The sequence below is a fragment of the Tachypleus tridentatus genome, chromosome 2, assembly GCF_004210375.1.
Source record: "Tachypleus tridentatus isolate NWPU-2018 chromosome 2, ASM421037v1, whole genome shotgun sequence".
In the NCBI taxonomy this organism is placed as follows: domain Eukaryota; kingdom Metazoa; phylum Arthropoda; class Merostomata; order Xiphosura; family Limulidae; genus Tachypleus; species Tachypleus tridentatus.
In genome coordinates, this window is record NC_134826.1 from 146,424,595 (window position 1) to 146,452,494 (window position 27,900).

At 31.8% G+C, this 27,900-nt stretch overlaps 1 protein-coding gene and 1 long non-coding RNA gene across 4 annotated transcripts in view; one reads left to right on the forward strand and one right to left on the reverse strand.

Moving 5' to 3' along the window:
• LOC143245319 (band 7 protein AGAP004871-like) overlaps window positions 1–26,375 on the forward strand; it is a 32,609-nt gene extending 6,234 nt beyond the window's left edge. Inside the window, exons 2-8 of one of the 3 annotated variants that reach the window (XM_076491524.1) lie at window positions 265–368; window positions 3,923–3,995; window positions 4,490–4,572; window positions 21,972–22,175; window positions 22,942–22,997; window positions 23,755–23,833; window positions 24,774–26,374. In XM_076491524.1, coding sequence (XP_076347639.1) covers window positions 265–368; window positions 3,923–3,995; window positions 4,490–4,572; window positions 21,972–22,175; window positions 22,942–22,997; window positions 23,755–23,833; window positions 24,774–24,968 — 794 coding nt within the window. In that variant the 3' untranslated portion in view covers window positions 24,969–26,374. Of the gene's footprint in view, window positions 1–264; window positions 369–3,922; window positions 3,996–4,489; window positions 4,573–21,971; window positions 22,176–22,941; window positions 22,998–23,754; window positions 23,834–24,773 lie in introns of all 3 variants that reach the window. The other 2 variants (XM_076491525.1, XM_076491526.1) reach the window with 2 other exon arrangements.
• LOC143245320 (uncharacterized) lies at window positions 35–22,076 on the reverse strand. The gene is made up of 2 exons (XR_013025569.1): window positions 21,941–22,076; window positions 35–405 (listed from the first exon to the last, which is right to left on the reverse strand). It is a non-coding gene; the product is annotated as an uncharacterized LOC143245320 (long non-coding RNA).
• Window positions 26,376–27,900: the final 1,525 nt, after the last annotated feature.

Below are 27,900 nucleotides of genomic sequence, written 5' to 3' on the forward strand. Positions count from 1 at the left end.
AAATCAAGTTATTAACAGGACACAGAAACTTGACTTTGATGGCTTTAATTCTTCGTTTATTTGAGTTCGAAACTTAATAAAGAATGAATCAGTAAGTCATGTGTCAGGAACCACTTCAAGCTTCGGAATACTGTCCTCCTAATAGCAGTGAATGTTAAGCTATCCGGTGTTTAATTAAAACAGGTTGAATAATTTTACTATTTTGTGAAATTATGTTTTTAACTGCTGAAATGCTTTGCTTCATATATTTATTTTTGTTTACAGCTGAAGTTCCCTCCGAACGAGGACTTTGTGAAACTCTATTAACATTTCTCTGTGTTGCTTTGGTCATTGTGACCTTTCCACTTTCACTCTTTTTCTGCATTAGGGTAAGTTACACCAGTTTTCTTTTTGAAAGACACGTGCCTGAAACGAGGTACATGAAAATAGTTGTTTTTAAAGTTACGGTTTCAACCAGCACATTTTTTATTACACAATACATATTAATACATTAATGTTAATATTAATACATATTAAGAGTTCTTAATTGGTAAATAAATTCGAATATGTATATTTCTTATTATTTTTTTACCTAACTGCCAATTTTATCTTATGGTAAAAACTACTCGATTCCTCATTTGGCTTTTATGGTAAAAACCCAAGAAGACTTAAGAACTTATTAAGACTTAAACCGACACTTATTAGGGTCGGTTTCTTTCTTTACCAAGTTTATACAATGAAGTTGTGATTTTCAAAATTCGATGAACAAGTAGAAACACCGTGAAGATAAATATTTCGGCCTTTTGCGTACATATTTAATATAGGCCTCAGCATGGCCAGGTGGTTAAGACACTCGACTTGTAATTTGAGGTTTCCCGGTTCTAATCCCCGTCCCACCAAACATGCTCGCCCTTTCAGCCAAATGGGCGTTATAATGTTACAGTCAGTCTCATTATTCGTTGATGAAAGAGTGGCCCAAGAGTTGGTGGTAGTGACCAGTTGCCTTCCCTCAATCTTACACTGCAAAATTAGGGACGGCTAGAGTAGATCGCATGTAGCTTTGCGCGAAATTAAAAAAAAACAAAACACGAAACATATTCAACAGTAAGTGTTATTGTCTATACATTGCCAGGACAGCGGTACTAAGATATTTCGCACATTAACAGAGAGATCCATGGCTGAAAGGCCGAGCATGTTTAATGTGAGTGGTATTCGAACCCACGAGCCTTAGATTACGAGTTGAGCACCCTAACCGCCTGACAATCACGTCGTAGAAGAGTTCGTCAGAATGCGTTTTAGTTTATTCGCACAACCAGTGGAAATTTCATGTTTTATCCACAGGGTGTTCGGAAAGTCACTGTGCAGTTTTTTAATCATATGTCTATTCAGTCTATTTCAAGCCAGCAACTGACAGACGTGTTTAGAAACAAAATAAGAAGGATCCAAACCTGTATTGATGCCAACGGGGTCACTTTTAACATTGTTTATAATTGTCATTCATATTTACCTCGTGTATTCTATATTGGGGCCTGGCATGGCCTAGCGCGTAAGGCGTGCGACTCGTAATCCGAGGGTCGCGGGTTCGCGCCCGCATCGCACCAAACATGCTCGCCCTCCCAGCCGTGGGGGCGTTATAATGTGACGGTCAATCCCACTATTCGTTGGTAAAAGAGTAGCCCAAGAGTTGGCGGTGGGTGGTGATGACTAGCTGCCTTCCCTCTAGTCTTACACTGCTAAGTTAGGGACGGCTAGCACAGATAGCCCTCGAGTAGCTTTGTGCGAAATTCCAAAACAAACAAACAAACAAACGTATTCTATATTGAAACATGTATGTTAATAAATATATAAGTGCACAGTGGCTTTCCGAACACCCTGTATTTGATAAGCAATCTAAGCCCTTGTTCCATCGGACAAAGAGAAACATTTCTTGTTCACACACAAAAATCTAACCACCATACGAACTATGTTTCCCAGGGATATATTACCAGTAGTGGTATAGTAATAGTTAACTCATTACGAGGGAAGAGACGGATAATTCCATTTTTCTAATTTCGATGTCACTGAATTCTGCATTTTTTTGTACAACAGTAGGATAATTCTGTTTGTATTACAATACAAAGACACAATGCGGTATCCGTGGGGATTAGAACCCTGAAACTTAGAATTGTAAATCCGCAGACTTGCCTTTATTTCACCCGGGCACAAGTAGCACACACAGTGATCTTGTTCAGTACATATGTGTTTCTTTTGAAAATTGAAAACAGAATCTATGACGTAAGAGCCTAATGCATTCTTTGATTGGTCGTACCCTCTGCTATATACTGCAGTTTCGCCAGTTCAAAGCGCATCAGTGCAATGTGAGTCAGCAAACCGGAGACGCATCAAAAGGATTCTTACAATGGTGAAGTGTATGTGAATTTATGGGATTTTGCTGAAGTAAAACAGACTCAAAAAACCCACAGATCTAGATCAGTGTTTCTCATATTGTTCTACGCGTATCCGTTGGGATAGACGAATGGAAGAGATAAAAATAAAACAAAAGGTTTGTTTGTTTTTAAATTTCGCGCAAAGCTACTCGAGGACTATCTGTGCTAGCCGTCCGTAATTTAGCAGTGTAAGACTAGAGGGAAGGTAGCTAGTCATCACCACCTACCGCCAACTCTTTGGCTACTTATTTACCAACGAATAATGGAATTGACCGTCGCATTGTAATGCCCCCACAGTTGAAAGGGCGAGCATGTTTGGCGCGACATGGATTCGAAGCCGCGACTCTCGGATTACGAGTCGAACGCCTTAACCCACTTGGCCATGCCGGGGCCTGAAACAAAAGGAAGTTAGAACAAAAAAAGAGAAATGGAACAACTTGATAAATTGAATGCATATTTTCAGAACCAGAATGACGAATTTGTTCTATATTTGGAGAAAGGTACGCCATTTTCAAAGGTTTAAGAACCATTGATCGATATGATTTAATGCGGACATTTGTACTTTCTTTGTTCGTTTCGCTGCTGATTGACCTAATTGCTGATTGATCAAACAAGGTAAATCAAAGGATAATTTTGAAGTTCATCAGGAAAAAATGAAAGTTTATAAATCATACGAACGTCGTATGAAGAAGTAATTTATAGATCGTTGTGCAACCATTTTAAGGCGCAGCACGGCCAAGTGGGTTAAGGCGTTCGACTCGTAATCCGAGGGTAGCGGGTTCGAATTCCTCTCATACCAAACATGCTCGCCCTTTCAGCCGTGGAGGCGTTATAATGTGACGGTCAATCTCACTATTCGTTGGTAAAAGAGTAGCCCAAGAGTTGGCTGTGGGTGGTGATGACTAGCTACCTTCCCTCTAGTCTTACACTGCTAAATTAGGGACGGGCAACACACATAGCCCTCGTGTAGCTTTGCACAATATTCAAAACGAATAAACAAACAATTTGTCAATGAAAGTCTAGTGGTTTTTTTTTTAAGTCAAAACTCAAGTTACCTATTATTGGTCAAGTTTGTTTTATTCTTGAATTTCGCGCAAAGCTACACGAGGGCTATCTACGCTAGCTGTCCCTAATTTAGCAGTGTAAGACTAGAGGGAAGGCAGCTAGTCATCACCACCCACTGCCAACTCTTTGGCTACTCTTTTATCAACGAATAGTGGGATTGACCGTCACATTATAACGCCCCCACGGATGAAAGGGCGAGTATGTTTGGTGCGACGGGGATTCGAACCCGCGACCCCCTCAGATTACGAGTCGAACGCTTTAACCCATCTGGGCATACCGGGCCACATTATTGGTCATTTCATAATAATTTCTGGAAACTTGAGGAATAAGTGTTTGTAAAACATTTTATTTAAGGCACTCAAAACTTTATTTAACGGTTCAAACCGTTTGTTAAATCATGTTTAGATAAAACCACACACGTATTTTATAGTAAATATCAGTTTTCTTTTTAGGTGGTTCAGGAGTATGAAAGAACAGTCATTTTTCGACTAGGTCGTTTAGTTCACGGAGGATCAAAAGGTCCAGGTACTAGTTCTTTCCACTAGGTCTTTATATCCTCACCTCTTGCAACTGTTTTATATATAAGTAACTTATAACTTCTAATTGTTAGTATTTTATAATTATTCGATAATTTTCAAAGCTAAACTCTGATGCGTCAATACTGAAGCAGTTTTCAGTAGGCCTTAAATTTAGGCTTCCAGTTTAAAGTATTACACTTAATTTATTTAGCAAAAATATTGTACGTCTAAACTATTCTGAGAGAATCCATTGGGATATTCACAAATAAAAGTGCATAACTCATTTATTTTTTACTATTTTTTTAATACAAAGGGTTTCGTTGTTTGTCTCGAAGACAAGATTTTCTAATCATTACCTCACAACTTCAATCATTAAAGAATTTTTGTATTTGTAATAATACAGAATGAAACGTTTTGCTGATAAAATCCAAGAAGAGCTAAGATGTAAGGAAAATTTTCGCAGATGAAGAAATTACAAACGTCTGATCTTCCACTTTCTAGGAATATTCTTCATCCTACCATGTATCGAAAATTGCACAACCGTTGACCTTCGAACTTTAACCTTTGACGTCCCACCTCAAGAAGTAAGTAATCTGACATCAAGCATAAATACAAAACAAAAAAATTCACTAAACATTTGTAAAAGGTGTTTTTTTGTATATTTGGAATTAACGGCTACTTGTGATCTGCCCACGATGTGTACCGAAACGTCTTTGTATTATATGTGTATCGGCCTGGCATGGCCAAGCGCGTAAGGCGTGCGACGCGTAATCCGAGGGTCGCGGGTTCGCGCCCGCGTCGCGCTAAACATGCTCGCCCTCCCAGCCGTGGGGGTGTATAATGTGATGGTCAATCCCACTATTCGTTGGTAAAAGAGTAGCCCAAGAGTTGGCGGTGGGTGGTGATGACTAGCTGCCTTCCTCTAGTCTTACACTGCAAAATTAGGGACGGCTAGCGCAGATAGCCCTCGAGTAGCTTTGTGCGAAATTCAAAAACAACAACAACAAATTATATGTGTTTGTTTGTTTTAGAGAGTTAGAAAGTTCATTAAAAAACACTTACCCCTTTAGTTTGATACTATCATGTAAAGAAGAGGCCCCCTAGTGGCTCAGCGGTATGTCTGCGGACTTACAACGCTACAAATCGGGTTTCAATACCCGTGGTGGGCAGAGCACAGATAGCTCATTGTGCAGCTTTGTGCTTAATTCGCAACAACAACAATACAAGAAGAGAAGGTACATAATGCTTGTTGAAGTAAACTGTCATTCGCCAGACCCAATTGCTGAATATTTGAAATACTGTTAATCATATTGTATCAAATATATTGAAGATACTGAGGCCGAGTTTTCTTGGCGTTAGTTAGAAAACTTTATGAGCTGTATATATTTTACTACAGAAAACTGTACTTCCAATAAATTATCTGAAACATTCATTGGTTCGTTCACTCAGGCCTCAAGTTGATTGGATGGAACCATGGCCATCTCTCGTTACTATTTGGTGGGATATTACAATTGATGGTATACCAAATACTAACAGTTCTTTTCACCGCACATAAGAGCTTCGACTTGAACTGAAAGTTTAAAAATGTCGTTTCTTTATCCTCGATAAAGGAACGATCTTTATTAAGGATGTTTCTGGATAAAAAACCTGATTTTTTTTCTTCAAGCGTAAGATGATTTTCCATTTTTAGTAAGCCTAAAATGGTATTTAAAAACTGCGTAATCGGGAAGAGTTAAGGCACTCGACTCGCAATCCGAGGGTCGCTGGTTCGAATCCCCGTCACACCAAACATGCTCGCCCTTTCAGTCATGTGGGCGTTATGATTTGACGTTCAATCCCACTATTCGTTGGTAAAAGAGTAGCCCAAGAGTTCGCAGTGGATAGTGATGACTAGCCTTCTTCTCTCTAGTCTTACACTGCTGAATTAGGGACGGCTAGCACAGATAAACCTCGAGTAGCTTTGCGCGAAGGTCAAATCAAACCAAAACAAAATAATCGGGAAGATCAAAGAACTGTACGCGGCAAAACCATATACAAACGACAAAACATTGTTTAAGTTTTTCAGACATATTTGACTTGGACAGAAGAGACAAACTAATAGGTTAGAGTACATGTGTTTATTAATATATAGTAGAGACACCCAGAGCTAAGTAAGTAAGTGGTTTGTGGCTCTTAAAACTTTTGGAACTAAACTAGGAAATAAAAGTTGTGTGCATGCAAACTAGATATTATACTGTAAACTATGTAAAATATGAGTTTGTTTTTCCCAAGTACTAATATTGGGAGGGAGCTAAAATTAAGGAAGTTCTTCGGATAATTTATAAACTGCAATAGCTTCTAAACCTATGGATATTTAACTGCAACAGCTTCTAAACCAATAGATATTGAACTGCTATAGCTTCTAAATCTATGGATATTTAACTGCAATAGCTTCTAAACCTATAGATATTAACTGCAATAGCTTCTAAACCTATAGATATTTAAATGTAATAGCTTCTAATTCTATGGATATTTAACTGCAACAGCTTCTAAACCTATAGATATTTAACTGCAATAGCTTCTAAACCAATGGATATTTAACTGCAACAGCTTCTAAACTAATGGATATTTAACTGCAATAGCTTCTAAACCTTGGATATTTAACTGCATTAACATTGTACTGTCTCAACTATCATTTTGAATGACATGGGGATAGAGAGGACCATGAGTCATTGTGGGGTACCAGGACCTGCCGTTTCACAACTTTTTCCCTTAATCCAGCTCTTCCCGAGTATTGAATCCAAGGTGTGTTTTAAACTGTATTTCAATTACTCATTCCATTTTAATGTTTATAATACTAATTTAAACCAAAAACGCAATTCCGTTTGGAGAAATCAAAATCATCAGCCTATTGATATTAATGAAGGATTATAGTAGGTTCGAATCCCCGTCACACCAAACATGCTCGCCTTTTCAGCCGTGGGAGCGTTATAATGTGGCAGGCAATTCCACTATTCGTTAGTAAAAGATTAGCCTAGAGTTGGCTAGAAGAGGTGATCACTCGTTGCCTTCCCTCTAGTGTTACACTGCTAAATTAGGGATGGATAGCGCAGATAGCACTCATGTAGCTTAGTGGAAAATTCAAAAACAAGAAATAAATTCTCTCATACTTTTTTATATCTTAAACCAAACTGAATTCAGGATAGGCCTCAGTTTTCACTTTTCACACTCCTAATCCCTGCCTGTCGAAAGAGGGCGCACTACTGACAAGTGTGATTCACTGTCTACTTTGGCCCCTATACTCACATTTTTACTCTTGACTCCAATGTTCAGTATGGTTAATTAGGCTGGTGCACCAAATTACCCCGAGGTTAGTAACCTCAATTTATCGACAGAAAGAGTTAACGATTTCGAGGTTTACGGCGTGTTAATAAATGTACGTACCACGAAGTTAGTTAACAAAGGTAGAGTTTCCCTGCAACGTTATACCAATGTAATATCATACTATTACTATATACGATGTAATGTCATACTATTAGTAAATACAATGTAATATCATACTATTACTATATACGATGTAATGTCATACTATTATTATATACGATGTAATATCATACTATTAGTATATACAATGTAATGTCATACTATTAGTATATACAATGTAATATCATACTATTAGTATATACAATGTAATGTCATACTATTAGTAAATACAATGTAATGTCATACTATTACTATATACAATGTAATGTCATACTATTATTATATACGATGTAATGTCATACTATTAGTATATACAATGTAATGTCATACTATTAGTAAATACAATGTAATGTCATACTATTACTATATACAATGTAATATCGTACTATTACTATATACAATGTAATGTCATGCTATTACTATATACAATGTAATATCATACTATTACTATATACAATGTAATGCCATACTATTAGTATATACAATGTAATGTCATACTATTACTATATACAATGTAATATCATACTTTATTACTATATATACAATGTGATGTCATACTATTGCTCTATACGATGTAATATCATACTATTACTATATACAATGTAATGTCGTACTATTACTATATACAATGTAATATCATACTATTACTATATACAATGTGATGTCGTACTATTACTATATACGATTAATGTCATACTATTGCTATATACAATGTAATATCATACTATTACTATATACAATGTAATGTCATACTATTACTATATACAATGTAATGTCATACTATTACTATATACAATGTAATATCATACTATTACTATATACAATGTAATGTCATACTATTACTCTATACAATGTAATATCATACTATTACTATATACAATGTAATGTCATACTATTACTATATACAATGTAATATCATACTATTACTATATACAATGTAATGTCATACTATTACTATATACGATGTAATGTCATACTATTACTATATACAATGTAATGTCATACTATTACTATATGCAGTCTAATGTCATGTTATTAATGTATATATTATCGTCTTAAAATGATAAATTCCATGAAAACTTTTTATCAAAAAATGAAGTTCAGAAAACCGCGGTCGGTAATCTTATAGAAAACATGAGAAGCTGTCTTTTACAAGTTACGATAGCTAATCTTATAGAAAACATCAGAAGCTGTCTTTTACAACTTATGATAGCTAATCTTATTTAAAAAAGGGGAAACTGTCTTTTACAACTTATGATAGCTAATCTTATAGAAAACATGAGAAGCTGTCTTTTACAAGTTACGATAGCTAATCTTATAGAAAACATCAGAAGCTGTCTTTTACAACTTATGATAGCTAATCTTATTAAAAAAAAGGGGAAACTGTCTTTTACAACTTATGATAGCTAATCTTATAGAAAACATGAGAAGCTGTCTTTTACAATGTATGATAGCTAATCTTATAGAAAACATGAGAAGCTGTCTTTTGCAAGTTATGATAGCTAATCTTATAGAAAACATGAGAAGCTGTCTTTTACAACTTATGATAGCTAATCTTATAGAAAACATGAGAAGCTGTCTTTTACAAGTTATGATAGCTAATCTTATAGAAAACATGAGAAGCTGTCTTTTACAAGTTATGATAGCTAATCTTATAGAAAACATGAGAAGCTGTCTTTTACAACTTATGATAGCTAATCTTATAGAAAACATGAGAAGCTGTCTTTTACAACTTATGATAGCTAATCTTATAGAAAACATGAGAAGCTGTCTTTTGCAAGTTATGATAGCTAATCTTATAGAAAACATGAGAAGCTGTCTTTTATAACTTATGATAGCTAATCTTATAGAAAACATGAGAAGCTGTCTTTTACAACTTATGATAGCTAATCTTATAGAAAACATGAGAAGCTGTCTTTTACAAGTTATGATAGCTAATCTTATAGAAAACATGAGAAGCTGTCTTTTACAAGTTATGATAGCTAATCTTATAGAAAACATGAGAAGCTGTCTTTTACAAGTTATGATAGCTAATCTTATAGAAAACATGAGAAGTTGTCTTTTACAACTCATGATAGCTAAATTTATAGAAAACATGAGAAGCTGTCTTTTACAAGTTATGATAGCTAATCTTATAGAAAACATGAGAAGCTGTCTTTTACAAGTTATGATAGCTAAACTTATAGAAAACATGAGAAGCTGTCTTTTACAAGTTATGATAGCTAAACTTATAGAAAAGATGAGTTGTCTTGTAAATGTTGTGATTGGTAATCTTATAGAAAAGATAAGTTGTCTTGTAAAAGTTGTGATTGGTAATCTTATAGAAAAGATAAGTTGTTTTGTAAAAGTTGTGACTGGTAATCTTATAGAAAAGATAAGTTGTCTTGTAAAAGATGTGACTGGTAATCTTATAGAAAAGATAAGTTGTTTTGTAAAAGTTGTGATTGGTAATTTTATAGAAAAGATAAGTTGTTTTGTAAAAGTTGTGATTGGTAATCTTATAGAAAAGATAAGTTGTCTTGTAAAAGTTGTGATTGGTAATCTTATAGAAAAGATAAGTTGTTTTGTAAAAGTTGTGATTGGTAATCTTATAGAAAAGATAAGTTGTTTTGTAAAAGTTGTGACTGGTAATCTTATAGAAAAGATAAGTTGTTTTGTAAAAGTTGTGATTGTTAATCTTATAGAAAAGATAAGTTGTTTTGTAAAAGTTGTGACTGGTAATCTTATAGAAAAGATAAGTTGTCTTGTAAAAGTTGTGATAGGTAATTTTATAGAAAAGATAAGTTGTTTTGTAAAAGTTGTGATTGGTAATCTTATAGAAAAGATAAGTTGTCTTGTAAAAGTTGTGATTGGTAATCTTATAGAAAAGATAAGTTGTTTTGTAAAAGTTGTGATTGGTAATCTTATAGAAAAGATAAGTTGTTTTGTAGAAGTTGTGACTGGTAATCTTATAGAAAAGATAAGTTGTCTTGTAAAAGTTGTGATTGGTAATCTTATAGAAAAGATAAGTTGTTTTGTAAAGTTGTGATTGGTAATCTTATAGAAAAGATAAGTTGTTTTGTAGAAGTTGTGACTGGTAATCTTATAGAAAAGATAAGTTGTTTTGTAAAAGTTGTGATTGGTAATCTTATAGAAAAGATAAGTTGTTTTGTAAAAGTTGTGATTGGTAATCTTATAGAAAAGATAAGTTGTTTTGTAAAGTTGTGACTGGTAATCTTACAGAAAAGATAAGTTGTTTTGTAAAAGTTGTGATTGGTAATCTTATAGAAAAGATAAGTTGTTTTGTAAAGTTGTGATTGGTAATCTTACAGAAAAGATGAGTTGTTTTGTAAAGTTGTGACTGGTAATCTTATAGAAAAGATGAGTTGTCTTTTTAAAGTTGTGATTGGTAATCTTATAGAAAAGATAAGTTGTTTTGTAAAGTTGTGATTGGTAATCTTACAGAAAAGATGAGTTGTTTTGTAAAAGTTGTGATTGGTAATCTTATAGAAAAGATGAGTTGTTTTGTAAAAGTTGTGATTGGTAATCTTATAGAAAAGATAAGTTGTTTTGTAAAAGTTGTGATTGGTAATCTTATAGAAAAGATGAGTTGTTTTGTAAAAGTTGTGATTGGTAATCTTACAGAAAAGATGAGTTGTTTTGTAAAAGTTGTGATTGGTAATCTTATAGAAAAGATAAGTTGTTTTGTAAAAGTTGTGACTGGTAATCTTATAGAAAAGATAAGTTGTCTTGTAAAAGTTGTGATTGGTAATCTTACAGAAAAGATGAGTTGTTTTGTAAAAGTTGTGACTGGTAATCTTATAGAAAAGATGAGTTGTTTTGTAAAAGTTGTGATTGGTAATCTTACAGAAAAAGATGAGTTGTTTTGTAAAGTTGTGATTGGTAATCTTATAGAAAAGATGAGTTGTTTTGTAAAAGTTGTGATTGGTAATCTTATAGAAAAGATAAGTTGTTTTGTAAAAGTTGTGACTGGTAATCTTACAGAAAAGATAAGTTGTTTTGTAAAAGTTGTGATTGGTAATCTTATAGAAAAGATAAGTTGTCTTGTAAAAGTTGTGATTGGTAATCTTACAGAAAAGATGAGTTGTTTTGTAAAAGTTGTGATCGGTAATCTTACAGAAAAGATAAGTTGTTTTGTAAAAGTTGTGACTGGTAATCTTACAGAAAAGATGAGTTGTTTTGTAAAAGTTGTGATTGGTAATCTTATAGAAAAGATAAGTTGTTTTGTAAAAGTTGTGATTGGTAATCTTATAGAAAAGATAAGTTGTCTTGTAAAAGTTGTGACTGGTAATCTTACAGAAAAGATAAGTTGTTTTGTAAAAGTTGTGATTGGTAATCTTATAGAAAAGATAAGTTGTCTTGTAAAAGTTGTGACTGGTAATCTTATAGAAAAGATAAGTTGTTTTGTAAAGTTGTGATTGGTAATCTTACAGAAAAGATGAGTTGTTTTGTAAAGTTGTGATTGGTAATCTTATAGAAAAGATAAGTTGTTTTGTAAAAGTTGTGATTGGTAATCTTATAGAAAAGATAAGTTGTCTTGTAAAGTTGTGACTGGTAATCTTATAGAAAAGATAAGTTGTCTTGTAAAAGTTGTGATAGGTAATTTTATAGAAAAGATAAGTTGTTTTGTAAAAGTTGTGATTGGTAATCTTATAGAAAAGATAAGTTGTCTTGTAAAAGTTGTGATTGGTAATCTTATAGAAAAGATAAGTTGTTTTGTAAAAGTTGTGATTGGTAATCTTACAGAAAAGATGAGTTGTTTTGTAAAAGTTGTGACTGGTAATCTTATAGAAAAGATGAGTTGTTTTGTAAAAGTTGTGATTGGTAATCTTACAGAAAAGATGAGTTGTTTTGTAAAAGTTGTGATTGGTAATCTTATAGAAAAGATGAGTTGTTTTGTAAAAGTTGTGATTGGTAATCTTATAGAAAAGATAAGTTGTTTTGTAAAAGTTGTGACTGGTAATCTTACAGAAAAGATAAGTTGTTTTGTAAAAGTTGTGATTGGTAATCTTATAGAAAAGATAAGTTGTCTTGTAAAAGTTGTGACTGGTAATCTTACAGAAAAGATGAGTTGTTTTGTAAAAGTTGTGATCGGTAATCTTACAGAAAAGATAAGTTGTTTTGTAAAAGTTGTGACTGGTAATCTTACAGAAAAGATGAGTTGTTTTGTAAAAGTTGTGATTGGTAATCTTATAGAAAAGATAAGTTGTTTTGTAAAAGTTGTGATTGGTAATCTTATAGAAAAGATAAGTTGTCTTGTAAAAGTTGTGACTGGTAATCTTACAGAAAAGATAAGTTGTTTTGTAAAAGTTGTGATTGGTAATCTTATAGAAAAGATAAGTTGTCTTGTAAAAGTTGTGACTGGTAATCTTATAGAAAAGATAAGTTGTTTTGTAAAAGTTGTGATTGGTAATCTTACAGAAAAGATGAGTTGTTTTGTAAAAGTTGTGATTGGTAATCTTATAGAAAAGATAAGTTGTTTTGTAAAAGTTGTGATTGGTAATCTTATAGAAAAGATAAGTTGTCTTGTAAAAGTTGTGACTGGTAATCTTATAGAAAAGATAAGTTGTCTTGTAAAAGTTGTGATAGGTAATTTTATAGAAAAGATAAGTTGTTTTGTAAAAGTTGTGATTGGTAATCTTATAGAAAAGATAAGTTGTCTTGTAAAAGTTGTGATTGGTAATCTTATAGAAAAGATAAGTTGTTTTGTAAAAGTTGTGATTGGTAATCTTATAGAAAAGATAAGTTGTTTTGTAGAAGTTGTGACTGGTAATCTTATAGAAAAGATAAGTTGTCTTGTAAAAGTTGTGATTGGTAATCTTATAGAAAAGATAAGTTGTTTTGTAAAAGTTGTGATTGGTAATCTTATAGAAAAGATAAGTTGTTTTGTAGAAGTTGTGACTGGTAATCTTATAGAAAAGATAAGTTGTTTTGTAAAAGTTGTGATTGGTAATCTTATAGAAAAGATAAGTTGTTTTGTAAAAGTTGTGATTGGTAATCTTATAGAAAAGATAAGTTGTTTTGTAAAAGTTGTGACTGGTAATCTTACAGAAAAGATAAGTTGTTTTGTAAAAGTTGTGATTGGTAATCTTATAGAAAAGATAAGTTGTTTTGTAAAAGTTGTGATTGGTAATCTTACAGAAAAGATGAGTTGTTTTGTAAAAGTTGTGACTGGTAATCTTATAGAAAAGATGAGTTGTCTTTTAAAAGTTGTGATTGGTAATCTTATAGAAAAGATAAGTTGTTTTGTAAAAGTTGTGATTGGTAATCTTACAGAAAAGATGAGTTGTTTTGTAAAAGTTGTGATTGGTAATCTTATAGAAAAGATGAGTTGTTTTGTAAAAGTTGTGATTGGTAATCTTACAGAAAAGATGAGTTGTTTTGTAAAAGTTGTGATTGGTAATCTTATAGAAAAGATAAGTTGTTTTGTAAAAGTTGTGACTGGTAATCTTATAGAAAAGATAAGTTGTCTTGTAAAAGTTGTGATTGGTAATCTTACAGAAAAGATGAGTTGTTTTGTAAAAGTTGTGACTGGTAATCTTATAGAAAAGATGAGTTGTTTTGTAAAAGTTGTGATTGGTAATCTTACAGAAAAGATGAGTTGTTTTGTAAAAGTTGTGATTGGTAATCTTATAGAAAAGATGAGTTGTTTTGTAAAAGTTGTGATTGGTAATCTTATAGAAAAGATAAGTTGTTTTGTAAAAGTTGTGATTGGTAATCTTACAGAAAAGATAAGTTGTTTTGTAAAAGTTGTGATTGGTAATCTTATAGAAAAGATAAGTTGTCTTGTAAAAGTTGTGACTGGTAATCTTATAGAAAAGATAAGTTGTTTTGTAAAAGTTGTGATTGGTAATCTTATAGAAAAGATAAGTTGTCTTGTAAAAGTTGTGACTGGTAATCTTATAGAAAAGATAAGTTGTTTTGTAAAAGTTGTGATTGGTAATCTTACAGAAAAGATGAGTTGTTTTGTAAAAGTTGTGATTGGTAATCTTATAGAAAAGATAAGTTGTTTTGTAAAAGTTGTGATTGGTAATCTTATAGAAAAGATAAGTTGTTTTGTAAAAGTTGTGATTGGTAATCTTATAGAAAAGATGAGTTGTTTTGTAAAAGTTGTGATTGGTAATCTTACAGAAAAGATGAGTTGTTTTGTAAAAGTTGTGATTGGTAATCTTACAGAAAAGATAAGTTGTTTTGTAAAAGTTGTGACTGGTAATCTTACAGAAAAGATGAGTTGTTTTGTAAAAGTTGTGATTGGTAATCTTATAGAAAAGATAAGTTGTTTTGTAAAAGTTGTGATTGGTAATCTTATAGAAAAGATAAGTTGTCTTGTAAAAGTTGTGACTGGTAATCTTACAGAAAAGATAAGTTGTTTTGTAAAAGTTGTGATTGGTAATCTTATAGAAAAGATAAGTTGTCTTGTAAAAGTTGTGACTGGTAATCTTATAGAAAAGATAAGTTGTTTTGTAAAAGTTGTGATTGGTAATCTTACAGAAAAGATGAGTTGTTTTGTAAAAGTTGTGATTGGTAATCTTATAGAAAAGATAAGTTGTTTTGTAAAGTTGTGATTGGTAATCTTATAGAAAAGATAAGTTGTCTTGTAAAGTTGTGACTGGTAATCTTATAGAAAAGATAAGTTGTTTTGTAAAGTTGTGATTGGTAATCTTACAGAAAAGATGAGTTGTTTTGTAAAAGTTGTGATTGGTAATCTTATAGAAAAGATAAGTTGTTTTGTAAAAGTTGTGATTGGTAATCTTATAGAAAAGATAAGTTGTTTTGTAAAAGTTGTGATTGGTAATCTTATAGAAAAGATAAGTTGTTTTGTAAAAGTTGTGATTGGTAATCTTATAGAAAAGATAAGTTGTTTTGTAAAAGTTGTGATTGGTAATCTTATAGAAAAGATAAGTTGTTTTGTAAAAGTTGTGATTGGTAATCTTATAGAAAAGATAAGTTGTTTTGTAAAAGTTGTGATTGGTAATCTTATAGAAAAGATAAGTTGTTTTGTAAAAGTTGTGATTGGTAATCTTACAGAAAAGATGAGTTGTTTTGTAAAAGTTGTGATTGGTAATCTTACAGAAAAGATAAGTTGTTTTGTAAAAGTTGTGATTGGTAATCTTATAGAAAAGATAAGTTGTTTTGTAAAAGTTGTGATTGGTAATCTTACAGAAAAGATGAGTTGTTTTGTAAAAGTTGTGATTGGTAATCTTACAGAAAAGATGAGTTGTTTTGTAAAAGTTGTGATTGGTAATCTTATAGAAAAGATGAGTTGTTTTGTAAAAGTTGTGATTGGTAATCTTATAGAAAAGATAAGTTGTTTTGTAAAAGTTGTGACTGGTAATCTTACAGAAAAGATAAGTTGTTTTGTAAAAGTTGTGACTGGTAATCTTATAGAAAAGATAAGTTGTTTTGTAAAAGTTGTGATTGGTAATCTTATAGAAAAGATAAGTTGTCTTGTAAAAGTTGTGACTGGTAATCTTATAGAAAAGATAAGTTGTTTTGTAAAAGTTGTGACTGGTAATCTTATAGAAAAAATAAGTTGTTTAGTTAAAGCTGTGACTGGTAATCTTATAGAAAAGATAAGTTGTTTTGTAAAAGTTGTGATTGGTAATCTTACAGAAAAGATGAGTTGTTTTGTAAAAGTTGTGATTGGTAATCTTATAGAAAAGATAAGTTGTTTTGTAAAAGTTGTGATTGGTAATCTTATAGAAAAGATAAGTTGTCTTGTAAAAGTTGTGACTGGTAATCTTATAGAAAAGATAAGTTGTTTTGTAAAAGTTGTGACTGGTAATCTTATAGAAAAAATAAGTTGTTTAGTTAAAGCTGTGACTGGTAATCTTATAGAAAAGATAAGTTGTTTTGTAAAAGTTGTGACTGGTAATCTTATAGAAAAGATAAGTTGTTTTGTAAAAGTTGTGATTGGTAATCTTATAGAAAAGATGAGTTGTTTTGTAAAAGTTGTGATTGGTAATCTTACAGAAAAGATGAGTTGTTTTGTAAAAGTTGTGATTGGTAATCTTACAGAAAAGATAAGTTGTTTTGTAGAAGTTGTGATAGGTAATCTTATAGAAAAGATAAGTTGTTTTGTAAAAGTTGTGATTGGTAATCTTATAGAAAAGATAAGTTGTTTTGTAGAAGTTGTGATTGGTAATCTTATAGAAAAGATAAGTTGTTTTGTAAAAGTTGTGATTGGTAATCTTATAGAAAAGATAAGTTGTTTTGTAAAAGTTGTGATTGGTAATCTTATAGAAAAGATGAGTTGTTTTGTAAAAGTTGTGATTGGTAATCTTACAGAAAAGATGAGTTGTTTTGTAAAAGTTGTGATTGGTAATCTTATAGAAAAGATAAGTTGTTTTGTAAAAGTTGTGACTGGTAATCTTACAGAAAAGATAAGTTGTTTTGTAAAGTTGTGATTGGTAATCTTATAGAAAAGATAAGTTGTTTTGTAAAAGTTGTGATTGGTAATCTTACAGAAAAGATGAGTTGTTTTGTAAAAGTTGTGATTGGTAATCTTACAGAAAAGATGAGTTGTTTTGTAAAAGTTGTGATTGGTAATCTTATAGAAAAGATAAGTTGTTTTGTAAAAGTTGTGACTGGTAATCTTACAGAAAAGATAAGTTGTTTTGTAGAAGTTGTGACTGGTAATCTTATAGAAAAGATAAGTTGTTTTGTAAAAGTTGTGATTGGTAATCTTATAGAAAAGATAAGTTGTCTTGTAAAAGTTGTGACTGGTAATCTTATAGAAAAGATAAGTTGTTTTGTAAAAGTTGTGACTGGTAATCTTATAGAAAAAATAAGTTGTTTAGTTAAAGCTGTGACTGGTAATCTTATAGAAAAGATAAGTTGTTTTGTAAAAGTTGTGATTGGTAATCTTACAGAAAAGATGAGTTGTTTTGTAAAAGTTGTGATTGGTAATCTTATAGAAAAGATAAGTTGTTTTGTAAAAGTTGTGATTGGTAATCTTATAGAAAAGATAAGTTGTCTTGTAAAAGTTGTGACTGGTAATCTTATAGAAAAGATAAGTTGTTTTGTAAAAGTTGTGACTGGTAATCTTATAGAAAAAATAAGTTGTTTAGTTAAAGCTGTGACTGGTAATCTTATAGAAAAGATAAGTTGTTTTGTAAAAGTTGTGACTGGTAATCTTATAGAAAAGATAAGTTGTTTTGTAAAAGTTGTGATTGGTAATCTTATAGAAAAGATGAGTTGTTTTGTAAAAGTTGTGATTGGTAATCTTACAGAAAAGATGAGTTGTTTTGTAAAAGTTGTGATTGGTAATCTTACAGAAAAGATAAGTTGTTTTGTAGAAGTTGTGATAGGTAATCTTATAGAAAAGATAAGTTGTTTTGTAAAAGTTGTGATTGGTAATCTTACAGAAAAGATAAGTTGTTTTGTAAAAGTTGTGATTGGTAATCTTGTAGAAAAGATAAGTTGTTTTGTAAAAGTTGTGATTGGTAATCTTATAGAAAAGATAAGTTGTTTTGTAAAAGTTGTGATTGGTAATCTTATAGAAAAGATGAGTTGTTTTGTAAAAGTTGTGATTGGTAATCTTATAGAAAAGATAAGTTGTTTTGTAAAAGTTGTGATTGGTAATCTTATAGAAAAGATGAGTTGTTTTGTAAAAGTTGTGATTGGTAATCTTACAGAAAAGATGAGTTGTTTTGTAAAAGTTGTGATTGGTAATCTTATAGAAAAGATAAGTTGTTTTGTAAAAGTTGTGATTGGTAATCTTATAGAAAAGATAAGTTGTCTTGTAAAAGTTGTGACTGGTAATCTTATAGAAAAGATAAGTTGTTTTGTAAAAGTTGTGACTGGTAATCTTATAGAAAAAATAAGTTGTTTAGTTAAAGCTGTGACTGGTAATCTTATAGAAAAGATAAGTTGTTTTGTAAAAGTTGTGACTGGTAATCTTATAGAAAAGATAAGTTGTTTTGTAAAAGTTGTGACTGGTAATCTTATAGAAAAGATAAGTTGTTTTGTAAAAGTTGTGACTGGTAATCTTATAGAAAAGATAAGTTGTTTTGTAAAAGTTGTGACTGGTAATCTTATAGAAAAGATAAGTTGTTTTGTAAAAGTTGTGATTGGTAATCTTATAGAAAAGATAAGTTGTTTTGTAAAAGTTGTGATTGGTAATCTTATAGAAAAGATAAGTTGTTTTGTAAAAGTTGTGATTGGTAATCTTATAGAAAAGATAAGTTGTCTTTTAAAAGTTGTGATTGGTAATCTTATAGAAAAGATAAGTTGTTTTGTAAAAGTCATAATTATGGGAGGAATGATAGAAAAGATAAGTTGTCTTGTAAAAGTTGTGATTGGTAATCTTACAGAAAAGATGAGTTGTTTTGTAAAAGTTGTGACTGGTAATCTTATAGAAAAGATGAGTTGTCTTTTAAAAGTTGTGATTGGTAATCTTATAGAAAAGATAAGTTGTTTTGTAAAAGTTGTGATTGGTAATCTTACAGAAAAGATGAGTTGTTTTGTAAAAGTTGTGATTGGTAATCTTATAGAAAAGATGAGTTGTTTTGTAAAAGTTGTGATTGGTAATCTTATAGAAAAGATAAGTTGTTTTGTAAAAGTTGTGACTGGTAATCTTACAGAAAAGATAAGTTGTTTTGTAAAAGTTGTGATTGGTAATCTTATAGAAAAGATAAGTTGTCTTGTAAAAGTTGTGACTGGTAATCTTATAGAAAAGATAAGTTGTTTTGTAAAAGTTGTGATTGGTAACCTTATAGAAAAGATGAGTTGTTTTGTAAAAGTTGTGATTGGTAATCTTATAGAAAAGATAAGTTGTTTTGTAAAAGTTGTGACTGGTAATCTTACAGAAAAGATAAGTTGTTTTGTAAAAGTTGTGATTGGTAATCTTATAGAAAAGATAAGTTGTCTTGTAAAAGTTGTGACTGGTAATCTTATAGAAAAGATAAGTTGTTTTGTAAAAGTTGTGATTGGTAATCTTATAGAAAAGATAAGTTGTCTTGTAAAAGTTGTGACTGGTAATCTTATAGAAAAGATAAGTTGTTTTGTAAAAGTTGTGATTGGTAATCTTATAGAAAAGATGAGTTGTTTTGTAAAAGTTGTGATTGGTAATCTTATAGAAAAGATAAGTTGTTTTGTAAAAGTTGTGATTGGTAATCTTATAGAAAAGATAAGTTGTTTTGTAAAAGTTGTGATTGGTAATCTTATAGAAAAGATAAGTTGTTTTGTAAAAGTTGTGATTGGTAATCTTATAGAAAAGATAAGTTGTCTTTTAAAAGTTGTGATTGGTAATCTTATAGAAAAGATAAGTTGTTTTGTAAAAGTTGTGATTGGTAATCTTACAGAAAAGATAAGTTGTTTTGTAAAAGTTGTGACTGGTAATCTTATAGAAAAGATAAGTTGTCTTTTAAAAGTTGTGATTGGTAATCTTATAGAAAAGATAAGTTGTTTTGTAAAAGTTGTGACTGGTAATCTTACAGAAAAGATGAGTTGTTTTGTAAAAGTTGTGATTGGTAATCTTATAGAAAAGATAAGTTGTTTTGTAAAAGTTGTGACTGGTAATCTTACAGAAAAGATGAGTTGTTTTGTAAAAGTTGTGATTGGTAATCTTATAGAAAAGATAAGTTGTTTTGTAAAAGTTGTGATTGGTAATCTTATAGAAAAGATAAGTTGTCTTTTAAAAGTTGTGATTGGTAATCTTATAGAAAAGATAAGTTGTTTTGTAATAAAAGTCATAATTATGGGAGGAATGATCAGTGCTTATACAGAAAAATGGCTGCTTGTGTATAAGGTAATTCAAGGCGTTATTCATGGCTTTAAACTGACCAGAGTTGTTTACTGTTTTATACGACAATTCACAGTCTACTGTGTGACTGACAGACATGTGGTAGTCAAGGTCTTCTAGAAACAGCTTGTGATTAATCACAGTCACCGTGACATTCTATTGTGTCAGCGAATCACAACGATCAATTAACCTGATAATACCCAGACAGCCTTGAATAAAATTTGTGTCAGTTCAGTCTCAAGTCTCTTACACCGCACAGCAAGACAAATAAGCGATCGAAGTCAAGTATAGAACACACATATATAAGGCTTCAGGATTAGACGTGTCTCAGTCTGCCAGTCTACAATGCAATTATCAAAATTCCAACACTGAAATAAGCAGCTTATTATTTCCTTTTAACAACTTACAAACAAAGAAGGAAGTTGTGATGTGGGAAACTGTTCAATCAATACTCTCGATTTCAGAACTTTTCTACTTTACGAGTAACAAAGTTGAGCACGAGACGTTTTCGAACAACGTTTGAGTAACCGAGGAAGAAAGCTGAATCAGACCACGTGGCCAAGGGCAGTCGTTTTTGTCCAGGGTGCACCTTTCTTAGATCTGTATACAAACACACGCACACGTATTTATACAAATAGAATTGCACTTGTTTAATATTTATACACATATAAATACACGATATAACGACAACTTAGTAACAAACAAATTTAAATAAATATTTAATGCAAGTTTTAAAATTTAACCGAATCTTTCACACTCATTACTTAACGGAAGGTTTTATGTACATTTATAGGTTTCTAAGTACCTTTATAATAACCATTTTGTAACATATTATATAACACAAGAAATACTCCAGTTCAAGCACCGTGTCGTGATGTATCAGACTTGTTGGGAGTTTCTAGGTTTGAAGTGTCCGTAGCTGCCCCAGCGTAAATAATAGTATCAAATGTTTCTCCTAGGCTGAACGTAATTTCAGAGTTCGTCAATATAAAGTTGGAACCTCACTAGGTGGCGTCTTTCTGGAGCCGTTCACCGTTTCTGACTGCCATTACCCATGGAACTTAGTTTTTCCAGTTTCTCATATTGTTGTACGCGTATCCGTCGGGATAAACGAATGGAAGAGAGAAAAATAAAACAAAAAGTCTGTTTGTTTTTTAAATTTCGCGCAAAGCTACACGAGGACTATCTGCGCTAGCCTTCCCTAATTTAGCAGTGTAAGACTAGAGGGAAGGCAGCTAGTTATCACTACCCACCGCCAACTCTTGGGCTACTCTTTTACTAACGAATAGTGGGATTGACTGTCACATTATAACGCCCCGCAGCTGAAAGGGCGAGCATGTTTGGTGTGATGGGGATTCGAACCTGCGATCCTCGGTTTACGAGTCGAACGCCTTAACCACCTGACCATGTTGAAAAGAAGAATTGACATGTTTTAGCTACAGAAGTATCTATAACTCCCGTCAAAATTAATGTTTTTAAATTTTGATAACTAAAGTGAGGCACCCCGCCCGCTCTCCAGTGGCTCAACGATGCATTTCGGGGTTATAAGCCTAAAATTGGGGTTTAATTTCCATACTGAGCACTGTGTAGCTAGCCTATTGAGTAGCTTTGCGTTTGGAAATAGATAAAGAAAAGTCCCAACCCATTAGATTCATTCCACGTAGACTGAGTTAACTAGAATTATTCAGAAAGTAAACCTGCAGAAACATCAAACGTAACAGGTTTGTTTAACTTAACTGCGTTACCTGAAATTATCTTTAATTTAACCTGTTCCAGGTCTTGACTAAAGACTCGGTAACCATATCGGTAGACGCTGTCGTTTATTACCGGGTTCAGAACGCCACCGTATCTGTGGCCAACGTGGAGAACGTTCACCACAGCACGCGCCTGTTAGCCCAGACAACTCTGAGGAACATGCTCGGAACTCACAACCTACACGAGATACTGTCTGAGAGAGAACATATCTCTAACTCTATGCAGGTAATGACATTACAGTAGGTACAAACCGAACCACAGTAACAGTTGTAACTACAATTCAAAACTCAACCACCTATCATAAACAGTTTTCAGACTGCTGTTTAACATTTGACACAATGCCTTTGGCACGACGCTGTTGGAAATAGTCGATTATTGTCCATTGTTTATGACACTTGTAAATATCATCTGTTTTACGCTACATACTGACCATTGGTCATTTATCAGCAGCTGGTATAAAAAACACTTTTACCCAGCAAACACTTTTGCTGGCTTCTGGTTATAGGTGTCTTTCAATACTAACGTAGTAGTTACCTATGTTTAGAATACATCTCTGTGTTCTTAAGACATAAGACATCATTGTATTGTATTGTATTGTATTGTATTATTGTATTGTATTGTATTGTATTGTATTGTCAGCTCATTGTGCATATACAACAACAACATATTAAATGTTATTTTTTTATAAATATATACGAGCTTCATCTATAGACAATATGTGGTTTAACAGTATGTTTATTGTACGTATTCAACCAAGCATAAATTATAGTAATTTTATACAAAAGTAAACAGCAGTATTTGATAATTAGCCAAAACGTTTCTTACTGTAGATAATCTAGCAGAGTTAAGCCTTATATGGAGAAGATACGGGGTAGATGCCACCAAAGTTGATTGTTACATATGAAACTACTAGGCTTAGTTATTTTGAACTATTCTATGATTATATGACAGTATAAACGTGATGTTTATTTCTCTGTATATATTTTTTCAGAGTGTCCTCGATGAATGTACCGATACGTGGGGAATAAAAGTTGAAAGAGTTGAGATGTGAGTCATACCACTCTATACCAGATAAATATACTTATTGTATCTCTAAGTTCTAGCTTTGGTTACGTTGTCATGAAAGTCGTATGAAAAATACTTTAACGCCAAGGGATAGGTGAGTATATAAACCAATCTTTTGTCTTCGAGGTATTTAACGCACAAGTAAAGAACTGCTGGCACTGACGAAAGCAAGCGTGCTGTTTAAGTAGTGTTTCACCCCAACTAACAAAGTAATGTCAATTATTCCTGGTAATATATAACTTTGACGTTAGATGGCGTCACACACAAAGCTGTGGATGAGCGGGTGCGATATAGCATTTTATATATATTAATTACAATTATTACAAAGTTCTGAATTGCTAAGGTTGTATAAAAATTAATAGTGTGTTAACTCATCATAAAATTAAAACACTACTGACTTGGTAAACATTTGTAAAAGTAGAGCTCAAATTACATCCCCAATATTCAAAGATAAATAAGGGGAAAACAAAATTATATATCTTCGTACAATACATAAACAACTTGTAACGTCAATGAAAACGCCTTTTCTTTTGACTGATACAATAAACATTATTAATTAGGTTGAAAATGAAAGCACTTTATATTAAATGTTATGTTATAAAATCGTATCTTATTATCAAAAATTAATGTATGTTTGTGTGTTAGGAGTCACTATCTACCTTGTTTTCATGTTGTTTTTTCTCACTTATTGCTATTTTCCACGTGTTCATTCTTCTGTGTTTTCAACTGTAACTCGTAGCAAAGACGTACGTTTGCCAGTCCAGTTGCAACGTGCCATGGCTGCTGAGGCGGAAGCCGCACGCGAAGCTCGCGCAAAGGTTAGTTTTACTCATGTACCTTACAGATATAATTTTTCAATCTACAGAGGGACTGCAAAATTAATAACACTCTACATAGGCTATACTTCAAGCTCCGAAGTAAAGTTATATTCTATATTGAATTGTACGTTAACATTTTAATTATATTATTTTGTTATTGGTCCAACAGTATTTGCTTGTATGTTTGTTGAATTTCTCGCAAAGCTACACGAGGGCTATCTGCGCTAGCCGTCCCTAATTTAGCACGGTAAAACTTGAGGGAAGGCAGCTAGTCATCACCATCCACCCCAAACTCTTCGGCTACTCTTTTACCAACGAATAGTGGGATTGACCGTTAATTTATAACACCCCTATGGCTGAAATGGTGACCACGTTTGGTATAACGGGGGTTCGAACCCGCAACACTCAGATTACGAGTCCAGTGCCTTAACCACTTGGCCATGTTGGGCTCCAGTATTTGTAATCAGTTGGATAAACGTAATACAACTAAAACTAACTTCACATCCTAACCTGGCCCGGCATGGCCAGGTTAAGGCGCTCGACTCGTAATTTGAGGGTCGCGGGTTCGAATTCCCTTCGTACAAAACATGCTCGCCCTTTAAGCCGTGGGGGGCGTTATAAAGTGACGGTCTAGTTCACTATTCGTTGGTAAAAAGAGTAGCTCGAGAGTTGGCGGTGGGTGATAATGACTAGCTGTTTTCCCTGTAGTTTTACACTGCTAAATTAGGGACGACTAGCGCAGATAGCCCTCACATAACTTTGCGCAAAAATTCAAAAAACGAACAAATATATAGAGATCTAAGTGACTTAACAGAGCCGTGAAGAATTCTTAGTCAAATTGTAGCGTCCAACGAATGATAATATGACGTGTTTTTTAGGAGTACAAAAGCAGAAAGCTTGACACCATTTTCCAACTGCATATTTGTATTTCCACAATCAGGTGATTGCTGCCGAAGGAGAACAGAAAGCTTCTAGAGCGTTGATGGAAGCTGCTGAGGTCATCGCACAGTCTCCAGCCGCTTTACAGCTTCGTTACCTACAAACTCTGAACTCTATCTCAGCAGAGAAGAACTCTACCATCTTATTTCCAATACCCATTGACATCATCGGTGGCTTGATAAGGAAAGAAGATTGAACACAGACACTGCATCAAATAGAACAACTGTAGATAATACAAGGGTTTAAAATGTTATTTCTATAAGATGTGGGCTCAAACAGAGAGCAGTCTCTCTTCTGGGCATGCTATAAGATCGTTCAGGTGTACATATGATGACACTACTCACAAATCTATTTTTATCGGTGGGCAAAACAACCCTGATATTTTGTGTCCAACAATTCTCATGTTCGCTGTACACGCGTTACATCTAGGTATAACTTATAACGCTATGGTAAATAAGGCACTTTTCTGTTTACATTAATAATAAATACAACATATCACGTTATTAGTTTTATTTATTCCTTTTTTTTTTAATAATTGTATATTTCGCCCTTTTCAAGATAATTATAAATAAAAACTACATATTCTGCATAGTTTAAGTGAATAATTTATAGGGTGAGGGTGCAGGCTATTCTTGAGCTGTGGGGTCGATCTTTAATCCGACAGATAGTATACTATCTTACCCGTAACTTTAAGTTGTGGGTGGGTTATAAGAGTCACGTCAACCTCCTAGCGTGACTGATGGGTAGTAGGGTACTGCTAACTGGCTGGTGAATATTTTACATTTAGGGACAGCGGTAGATAACCTCAGTTGCCATTAATACAAATCAAACTGTCTTTTCTTCCCTAGCTAAAATAAACAGTACTCATTTTAAAATGGTAAATTATTGAAGAGAGGTTTAACTGTTTTATAAATCTAACCTAGTAACACTCAGTCTCTCGAATATTAAAACTAGATAAAAATGTATTAAAATTGTCCTGTAGAAGAATGTTACTGATTGCAACTTCTTTTACACTTTTAACGTTTTCTGTATTATTGCGCAACGTAAAACTGTTCCTAATGATTAACACACGAGTGTTAGAATATCTTAAAGAACATACTTGTATATAAAGAATAACATAACTGTTTTTCTCTCTCATTTGTAATTTGTCAGAAGTGTACTTAGCACCATTTCCACCTGAGGACTTAATAGAATTTGTGTAGTTATGAGAGATTCTACACCCATTCTAGATGTAATAAAAGACTAGAAGATTCGTAACCAACAAACGTACTTATCAAAGTTCGATGTATATTTATGTTTCAGTTCATGAAGCTTTCTATTTAACGTGATTCCTGATTTTATGAAGTTGGGTAAGAAATTTCATTTTAAATGTTTGAAATGTGAACAGAGTTACAATGTGTTAATAGCTAGTTGTCTGCCTCAACACTTTATTAACCATTAAAGCAAAACCAGAAACGTTCTTTCACCAATATTTCACATGCAACAGTAGGTATTTCTGAACTGGTTCACAACCGAATTACCAAGTATTTTTATCAAAAGTGATTATTATAAAGTGACTTTATAACTTGTTTAGTGATTATTATAAAGTGACTTTATAACTTGTTTAGTGGTTATTATAAAGTGACTTTATAACATGTTTAGTGGTTATTATAAAGTGACTTTATAACATGTTTAGTGATTATTATAAAGTGACTTTATAACTTGTTTAGTGATTATTATAAAGTGACTTTATAACTTGTTTAGTGATTATTATAAAGTGACTTTATAACATGTTTAGTGATTATTATAAAGTGACTTTATAACTTGTTTAGTGATTATTATAAAGTGACTTTATAACATGTTTAGTGATTATTATAAAGTGACTTTATAACTTGTTTAGTGATTATTATAAAGTGACTTTATAACTTGTTTAGTGATTATTATAAAGTGTCTTTATAACTTGTTTAGTGATTATTATAAAGTGACTTTATAACTTGTTTAGTGATTATTATAAAGTGACTTTATAACTTGTTTAGTGATTATTATAAAGTGACTTTATAACTTGTTTACTGATTATTATAAAGTGACTTTATAACATGTTTAGTGATTATTATAAAGTGACTTTATAACTTGTTTAGTGATTATTATAAAGTGACTTTATAACTTGTTTAGTGATTATTATAAAGTGACTTTATAACTTGTTTAGTGATTATTATAAAGTGACTTTATAACTTGTTTAGTGATTATTATAAACTTGTTTTATAACTTGTTTAGTGATTATTATAAAGTGACTTTATAACTTGTTTAGTGATTATTATAAAGTGACTTTATAACATGTTTAGTGATTATTATAAACTTGTTTTATAACTTGTTTAGTGATTATTATAAAGTGACTTTATAACATGTTTAGTGATTATTATAAACTTGTTTTATAACTTGTTTAGTGATTATTATAAAGTGACTTTATAACTTGTTTAGTGATTATTATAAAGTGACTTTATAACTTGTTTAGTGATTATTATAAAGTGACTTTATAACTTGTTTAGTGATTATTATAAACTTGTTTTATAACTTGTTTAGTGATTATTATAAAGTGACTTTATAACTTGTTTAGTGATTATTATAAACTTGTTTTATAACTTGTTTAGTGATTATTATAAACTTGTTTTATAACTTGTTTAGTGATTATTATAAACTTGTTTTATAACTTGTTTAGTGATTATTATAAAGTGACTTTATAACTTGTTTAGTGATTATTATAAAGTGACTTTATAACATGTTTAGTGATTATTATAAACTTGTTTTATAACTTGTTTAGTGATTATTATAAAGTGACTTTATAACTTGTTTAGTGATTATTATAAAGTGACTTTATAACTTGTTTAGTGATTATTATAAAGTGACTTTATAACTTGTTTCAAGACAAACATTTTCTTAGGATCAGAAAAAAATTGGAAACTGCCATACTTTTCTATTCATGTTGTGAGAAACTGTATGAAACGGATATCCCAAGTGTATGTTGTGTTATTGAAATTTAGAAACTGTACAAAACGGATATCCCAAGTGTATCTTGTGTTATTGAACTTTAGAAACTGTATGAAACAGATATCCCAAGTGTATGTTGTGTTATTGAAATTTAGAAACTGTAC